This window comes from Coregonus lavaretus (assembly GCF_964263955.1).
Source record: "Coregonus lavaretus genome assembly, chromosome: 8".
Taxonomy (NCBI): domain Eukaryota; kingdom Metazoa; phylum Chordata; class Actinopteri; order Salmoniformes; family Salmonidae; genus Coregonus; species Coregonus lavaretus.
In genome coordinates this window covers 54,555,211-54,564,329 of record NC_139995.1, presented here as the reverse complement: position 1 = coordinate 54,564,329, position 9,119 = coordinate 54,555,211, and the positions used below count along the sequence as shown (strand labels likewise).

General features: G+C 42.5%; 1 protein-coding gene across 1 annotated transcript; it reads right to left on the bottom strand.

Moving 5' to 3' along the window:
• Positions 1-7,596: 7,596 nt before the first annotated feature.
• Positions 7,597-8,676, bottom strand: LOC311134093 (leucine-rich repeat-containing protein 3-like; the record flags this gene model as incomplete). Its single annotated transcript, XM_084167683.1, has 2 exons — positions 7,597-8,167; positions 8,345-8,676. 2 exons carry the CDS (start codon positions 8,674-8,676, stop codon positions 7,597-7,599), a joined length of 903 nt encoding a protein of 300 aa, XP_084023809.1.
• Between the last annotated feature and the right edge of the window lie 443 nt (positions 8,677-9,119).

Below are 9,119 nucleotides of genomic sequence, written 5' to 3'. Positions count from 1 at the left end.
AGATAGATGGACGAAAAAGGAAAAGCAGAAAGAGAGAGAGAGAGAGAGAGAGAGAGAGAGAGAGAGAGAGAGGAACACATACTTCTAGCAAATAAAATGAATGAAAGAGAGAAAAGAGAAAGATCAAGTCACTTTTTTTTTTTTAAGTAAAAAGTGCTTTTTCCAACCAAGTCGTACTCCTAGGATATCTGCACTGAATGGCACCGGCAATATTCATCTGGGATTTCATCGACTTCCAGTCTCCCTCCGTCAAACCCCCCCTCCCATGGAGCCTCAACCCTCCCTCCATCCCCCCATCCCCTCCACCCCCCAGCCTGGGAGCACCTCCCCACTAACAAGAAGGAACAAGGGAAGAGGAGAAGGAGAGAAAGGGGGAGCATGTCAGAGCATGAAAGAAAGAGAGCCGAGTTGGTGTTATTTATTTATTGTTCAGGTGTGGGTCCCAGGTGTGTTAGGACTGAGTGTGTTACCCTGTAGAAAGGCCCCACGCACAACAACATACATATTCTATCAGTTCCCCTTCTTCTTTATCCTATATACCTTCCCACCCCAAACATTATATCAAATCGAAACCAAAAACCTAGCAGTGTGATAAGTGCAGGTGTTCCTACTTCCAACTGCCAGTGTGTATCAGGAAGTTACTGTGTATTATAATATAGTAAAATGGTGCTATTGCTGTAAAACCAGTCTGTAATCTTTAACAACCAGATACTGATGTATTAGTGACATGTTTATAATGTGTATATATGTATATGTGTGTGTATACATATATCTACAGTTTTCAGAGTACATTTCACGCTGAGATTTTTTTTCAGATTGGGAAATGTCGCTGCCCGTTCCCCCCAACCGCGACCCCACTCCCTGGCTGCCCAACGAAACATAAACCATGTCCATCATTTTTGTAAGAGACATGTTCAATTCGGAATCAATCTCAGATCTAAACATTTGCTGTTTTGTTTTAATTATATTTTAAGCTACCTCACGCTAAAAAAAAGAAACAAACAACTAAGCAAAGTTATCCAAGTTTACAAATCCAGCTTGGGTGATCGTATCTTTGGTGCATGAGACCCCATGTTGTGAAAAGACCACCAGAAGGTGCCTTTAACCCTAGACCTATCACACTCCTCTTCCTCCGATAAGCCCCCACTGTCCCCTCACACAGGAAATACCCTCTACCCTGGCAGGAAGTACCTCGGCCCTGGCCTTGCCCCCCTAGGAACAGGAACAGGGCAGGGCTGTTAGACTTGAGTGAAATCACTATTAGACAATCCAGCCCTCCTTTACATACAGAGGAAAACCACCTATGACCAGGGCAGAGGGTGTGTTTATTTGTGAGGCTGTGTATATTTTGTATTATTAATAATAATAATAGTACTATTGTTAATAATAATAGCATTACTATTATTATTATTATTATTAATAAATATGATGATCATGATTTTGTTTTTGTTACGGTTTTGATTAATGTAAATTGGAAATAAAAGAAAAAACTAGTAACAGACTGAAGTCGCTTTTTATTAAAAAAAATTGGGGGATTGGTTGTTATTCATCCCCATGATCAGAGAAGAGTGTGCATGAACCATCTTGGAAGGTATTTTTTCTGTACCCTGAAAGAATGATTAAAACATTTTCTGTTGGTATTATGTTCCCAGAGATAGAAGCCCTACCAAATCTAGATTCTGCGCCCTGTATCCACTCTGCATTGGTCTGTGTGTTTGGGCTAAATGCATATCGAGGCGTGGGATGCAGTCAGAACACACAGGGAGATACAGTGGAGAGGTGGATGGTGGTGAGCCGCCATTTTCTTTTTGTTTCATTTGTTGGAGAGAGAAGGCAAAATTTAGTGAGGAAGTGGAAAGTTCATATCATGTACTATTTTGTGTGTGTCAAATAGTTTAGCAATATTTTCAGAGAGTTTTTAAGCATGTTAGATAGAGTAGGAATGGGAAACATTGCCAACCACAATAATCAGTAACTGTATGGCTTTATTATGTCATCCTGTACTTTTGATCTTTTTCATTTTCTTTCCTGACTTTTCACCTTTCACCTTTCACCTTTCACCGTAGCAATAATAGGTAGAAACATTTCTCTAAACAACACAGAGCCACGTTTGTTTCATTTTTTTATATCTTTTTTTTCCCCTAACCTTGGTTTTAAAGTTCATTTAATATTTAATGTATTCGTTTCCAAATCTATGATGTAATCTTTGTTATAATAATTATTGACATAAAGAACAACGGGTAGGAAATCAACAAAAATACATCACAAATAAAACAACTTTATAAAAATGACACAAAAGGAGGCATGCTTGGTTTTCTTGTGTTTGGGTTATTGGCATCTCCACAGAATGGGTTTTGTCACTCAGGTTGTGGTCTACATTCATTGTAGCCTATGACACAAAACAGTGACAGAACAGTTAATGACAGGACAGTGCTATCGATTGTAGGAGCAGGGTTATCATTTGTATTTGTATTTATTATGGATCCCCATTAGCTGTTGCCAAGGCAGCATCTACTCTTCCTGGGGTCCAGCAAAATTAAGGCAGTTATACATTTTAAAAACATTACAATACATTCATAACAGATTTCACATCATATTGTGTGCCCTCAGGCCTCTACTCTACTACCACATATCTATAACACAAAATCCATGTGTACATGTATGTATAGTGCGTATGTTATCGTGTGTTTGTATGCATGTGTCTATGTTTGTGTAGTTTCACAGTCCCCGCTGTTCCATAACGTGTATTTTTATCTGTTTTTTAAATCTAATTTTACTGCTGGCATGAGTTACTTGATGTGGAATAGAGAGTTCCATGGCTCTATGTAGTACTGTGCGCCTCCCATAGTCTGTTCTGGACTTGGGGACTGTGAAGAGACCTCTGGTGGCATGTCTTGTGGGGTATGCATGGGTGTCCGAGCTGTGTGCCAGTAGTTCAAACAGACAGCTCGGTTCATTCAACATGTCAATACCTCTCACAAATACAAGTAGTGATGAAGTCAATCTCTCCTCCACTTTGAGCCAGAAGAGATTGACATGCATATTATTAATGTTAGCTCTCTGTGTACATCCAAGGGCCAGCCGTGCTGCCCTGTTCTGAGCAATTGCAATTTTCCTAAGTCCCTATTTGTGGCACCTGACCACACAACTGATCAGTAGTCTAGGTGCGACAAAACTAGGGCCTGTAGGACCTGCCTTGTTGATAGTGCTGTTAGGAATGCAGAGCAGCGCTTTATTATAGACAGACTTCTCCCCATCCTAGCTACTGTTTTGACCATGACAGTTTACAATCCAGGGTCACTCCAAACAATTTAGTCTCCTCAACTTGCTCAATTTCCACATTATTTATTACAAGATTTAGTTGAGGTTTAGGGTTTAGTAAATGATTTGTCCCAAATACAATGCTTTTGGTTTTTTAAATATTTAGGAGTAACTTATTCCTTGCCACCCATTCTGAAACTAACTGCAGCTCTTTGTTAAGTGTTGCTGTCATTTCAGTCGCTGTGGTAGCTGACGTGTATAGTGTTGAGTCATCCGCATACATAGACATACTGGCTTTACTCAAAGCCAGTGGCATGTCGTCAGTAAAGATTGAAAAAAGTAAGGGGCCTAGACAGCTGCCCTGGGGAATTTCTGATTCTACCTGGATTTTGTTGGATAGGCTTCCATTAAATAACCCTCTGTGTTCTGTTAGACAGGTAACTCTTTATCCACAATATAGCAGGGGGTGTAAAGCCATAACACATACGTTTTTCCAGCAACAGACTATGATCGATAATGTCAAAAGCCGCACTGAAGTCTAACAAAACAGCCCCCACAATCTTTTTATCATCAATTTCTCTCAGCCAATCATCAGTCATTTGTGTAAGTGCTTGTTGAATGTCCATCCCTATAAGCGTGCTGAAAATCTGTTGTCAATTTGTTTACTGTGAAATAGCTTTTTATCTGGTCAAACACCATTTTTTCCAAAAGTTTGCTAAAGGTTGGTAACAGGCTGATTGGTCGTTATTGGTATTCTTAGGTAGGGGAATAACTTTTGCTTCCCTCCAGGCCTGAGGGCACACACTTTCTAGCAGGCTTAAATTGAAGATATGGCAAATAGGAGTGGCAATATCGTCCGCTATTATCCTCAGTAATTTTCCATCCAAGTTGTCAGACCCCGGTGGCTTGTCATTGTTGATCGACAATAATCATTTTTTATTAAAAGCAGGGGTGGGAAAACTACGGCCCGCGGGATGTTTGAGTAAATGATTATTTTGGGTTTTTTAAAAATACTCCAGGCCACACTTGAATGTCTAAAACTCGGTAGAAATTATAATGGACCTTTATATTTTCAAATAACTTCAATTTTTCTGGGCCACAAATTTATTTTGACAAACAAATTGGTTAAAAAAAAAAACCTATGTGGCCCTCCCAACATGGCATTTGAGCCAAAAGTTTGCCCATCCCTGGCAAACTTTAAAGGGACAGTGCTATCGTTTAAAGGACCAGTGGTGTCAATTAAACGAGTACTGCTATCATTTAAAGGGATAGGTTTTGTAATTTCTTCAATTATCACAATATTAATATCAATAGGTTCTTAGTTTATTTTCACAGTTTGTTTTTGACATGCACAATATCACCACAACATGCACTAGAATGGAACTCTGAACACCACAAACTGCACTAGAATGGAACTCTGAACACCACAACATGTACTAGAATGGAACTCTGAACACCACAACCTGCACTAGAATGGAACTCTGAACACCACAACGATACACATGCAATACAAAGTAATGTAGGGTTTCGCAACAAACATGTTGCTACTCAGTGTCTGAGACAAATTGAATACAGAAATATCTATCACGTTTTGATATTCACAGAAAACTCATTACAGATGGGCTAGTGAACATGTACTCTAGTTTGTTCATGAGACACATAACATCTTATTATGATCGCTATAACAACAATACGGTACAGGAATGTCTAACTTTGAGTGGATAAAAACCTGCCTTATTACATCACATGTCACATTGGCCTGCTCTCGCTGTGCACAATCATTTAGTTCAGGAGGTTAACAAAGACAACTGTCTAAAACTTACTTCAGTCACAATTAGAAAGTCCAGGAGGAAAATAGAGGACCATTACTTTAAAGGGAGAGTTCGGGATTTGGCAATGAGGCCCTTGACTTCCCCAGAGTCAGATGAACTTGTGGATACCATTTTTATGTCCCTTCATCCAGTATGAAGGAAGTTAGAGGTAGTTTCGTGAGCCAATGCTAGCATGCTAGCAGATACCCATAGGCTTCCAGTCATTGCGCTAACGCTAGTTAGCAATTACACTAGCACTAGTTAATCAACTTCACGCAGAGATAAAAAATGGTATCCACGAGTTCATCTAAAGGGCCCCATTGTCAAAACCCAAACTATGCCTTAAACCCCACAGACAGACAGTCAGTCAGAAAACCAGGCTTTAAAAAGGCACTCAGAAGATAAATTAGGATCCACAGAAATGAGCCGTTCTGAAAAAAACATGTTCGTTTCATTCGTCTGATAATTTTTAACAAAGATCATGTTAATTATTAAACCATTCTAAATCGGGTCTTAATTTAATTTCTCTGCTTCCGAGACAGCTGATACCCTGCCGTCAGACTCCACTTCGTCCCACTCGCCCAATTTAGAATTTATTGCTTGCTACGTACTTGATGACTAAAAACTGATTCGCCACCCACTTCATAGAGCCAGGGTAAATTTAGAACAGCAGCAAGTAATCAATGTTGTGGGGATTGAGGATATAGATGACTAGCTGGTTCGGACTCAGTGACCTTGTAGCTTGAGGGTTAAAACGACCTTCACTGACCATCAAAGCCTGGAGTAGAGTAGCTAGGCCTAATGATCCTGAATACTAATCGACATCACATACCCTTTGAACCTGATGGATAGAGTAGAAACAGACACTCCCTCTGATTAGGCTTCTGATGTTTGTAAGGATCTGCTATCTGCCGTTCAAAATTAATTAGGTCAAGTGTGTTAAGAGTATAATGGAAGATGAAAGCCACCAGTATTGACGATGAAAGGAGCCAATCAGTATTGACTTTCTCTCATCGTTTCACTGCGTTTCTCTTTCTTTCTTCTTCGTGTATTTCTCTCCATATGGACACTGTTACATGCAAAACGTTTTTTTTGTAATTTGTAAAAAATAAAATAAAAATATATTTAAAATATTGGAAAGTATACTGAACAAAAATATAAACGCAACATGTAAAGTGTTGGTCCCATGTTTCATGGGCTGAAATAAAATATCCCTGAAGTGTTCCATACGCACAAAAGCTTGTTTACATACACACAAAAAGCATCTTCACCTGCGAGATCGTCTGAGACCAGCCACCCGGCCAACCGAAGAATGTTTGCATAAACTGTCAGAAACCGTCTCAGGGAAGCTCATCTGTGTGCTCGTCGTCCTCACCAGGGTCATGACCTGACTGTAGTTCGGTGTCGTAACCGACTTCAGTGGGCAAATGCTCACCTTCGATGGCCACTGGCACGCTGGGGAAGTGTGCTCTTCACGGATGAATCCCGGTTTCAACTGTACCGGGCATATGGCAGACAGCGTGTATGGCGTCGTGTGGGCCAGCTGTTTGCTGACAGAGTGCCCGATGGGAGCGGTGGGGTTATGGTATGGGTAGGCATAAGCTATGGACAACGAACACGATTGCATTTTAACGATGGCAATTTGAATGCACAGAGATACCGTGACGAGATCCTGAGGCCCATTGTCGTGCCATTCATCTGCCGCCATCACCTCATGTTTCAGAATGATAATGCACGGTCCCATGCCGCAAGGATCTGTACACAATTCCTGGAAGCTGAAAATGTCCCAGTTCTTCCATAGCCTGCATACTCACCAGGCATTGAGCATGTTTTGGATGCTCTGGATCAACGTGTACGACAGCATGTTCCAGTTCCCGCCAATATCCAGCAACTTCGCACAGCCATTGCAGAGGAGTGGGACAACATTCCACAGGCCACAGTCAACAGCCTGATCAACTCTATACTAAGGAGATGTGTCATGCTGCATGAGGAAAATGGTGGTCACACCAGATACTGACTGGTTTTCTGATCCACGCCCCTACCTTTTAAAAAAATGTTTTACAGTATCTGTCACCAACAGTCATGTGAAATCCATAGATTAGGGCCTGAATAATTTCAATTTACTGATTTCCTTATATGAACTGTAACTCAGTAAAATCTTTCAAATTGTTGTATGTTGCGTTTATATTTTTTTGTTCAGTGACACAGTAGTTAAAAAAACAAAATGTTTGAGTTGTTATAGAGAGTCAATTTTCAATTAGTAATTGTAAGTACAACCATCTCCAATCCAATACAGAGACATGCAATGTTTTGATTTCTCCACAGACAGAAGCCCCTAAATTGTTGCAACTGAATGCAGTCTCTTGGGCCTTCTCTTGGGCCTTCTCTTGGGCCTTCTCTTGGGCCTTCTCTTGGGCCTTCTCTTGGGCTTTCTCTTGGGCTTTCTGTTGGTCTGGTTGTTTTAGAAAAAAATTATGTGTCCTCAATAACTTACCTGGTTAAATGAAGGCAATAAATAAATAGTTCAGAAACCAGTGCTTATCGTGTCTGTCTCCGTGGGTGTTTTCCTCGGACTGGGCAAACTCTTCAGATACTCCAGATGTCTTCTGGTCTCAGCCTGGTTCTGTCTCACATAGTAAACCACATAAACAATGACCATGAAGAACCACACGAACATGGTCACCAGCATGGCCACATCCGTGGTCTTCCTCTGGAGACTACAGAAGTTCACCCCAGAGTTAAGCAGCTTAACCAGGGGTTGACCGGAGTGCTCCCCTGCCCCATCTGGATCCTCCCAGCGACTCCCCTCCCCGGAGCCCCTCACCGAGCTCTCACACACGATCCCATTGACCGTCTCCGGCTCTAGATATAACGTCTCCATCAGCTCCTGCAGGGTACAGTCACAGTGCCACGGGTTGTGGTAGAGGCGCGTCTTGGCCAGCGTGGAACCAAACTCTTCCCGGCTGGCCTGGTGTAACAAGTTGTGGGAGAGGTCCAGGAGACGGAGCTCGGAGCTCAGGTGTCGCAGGGCCCCGGAGGAGAGGGTCTTGATGTGGTTGTGGGAGAGGTACAGCTCCCTCAGCTGGGTCAGCTCCCTGAAGGAAAGGTATATAACATGAGGAAGTGTCAGAAACATCATAATTACCCGGAACTAAAGACGAACTGGGAGCCAGATTTGAATTGTAATGAATTAATGAATTAATTCATAAAATACAATAATGGAGCAGGGTGAATAAAAACCCCCATTAAAACACAACTGTTATCTTCCTTGCCTGAAGGCGCCCTCGGGGAGTGAGCGGATGTAGTTTCTCTCCAGGTGGAGGGTGACGGTGTCCGGAGGAAGACCCTGGGGGAACTCACGGAGCCCAGCGTCCGTACACAGCACCATGCTGCTCTCCCACACACAGTGGCAGCTGTCAGGGCATTGGGGGAACACAGGGGGGAGGAGGAGGAGGAGCAGGAAAGGCAGGGTGAACAACCAGCATCCAAACCCTCTCTGCAGGCCTCGACCCAGACTTCCCCCCAGGTCTCTACCCAGGCTCGGCTCCAGCCTTTTCCCCAGGCTCGGCTCCAGCCCACTCTCTCTCCGCTCCCCTGTCCCCATCCCTTTCCCCTGTGAACCCTCTCTCCTAGTAATCTCCATCCCTCTCCCACGTGCACCACCATGACATCCAGTCCTCCCGCTGGGGCACATGGCCTCACCATAGCCCCAGACACACCCCAGGTCCAGAGGGAGACGTCATTGCCAGCTGAGCCTGATGGAACAGAGCAGAAAACAGGATGAGAACAGGCTATGGAGAAGGGAATACGACACTGTAAGAACACACAGAAAAAACATCCACTGACTTTGAGACAGGAGCTAGATATCAATGTCCTGTAAATGTTCACCAGGGAAATAACAATTGGCTTTGTTGTGGCAATGATTCAACCCTCAGGTTATTAAGACCTTAGGTTCATGAAGACCCAAGGGTCTAACAGGCAATATGGTTATGACATATCGACCCTTAGGTCATTAAGACCTTAGGATTTAGAACATAACAACGTAAA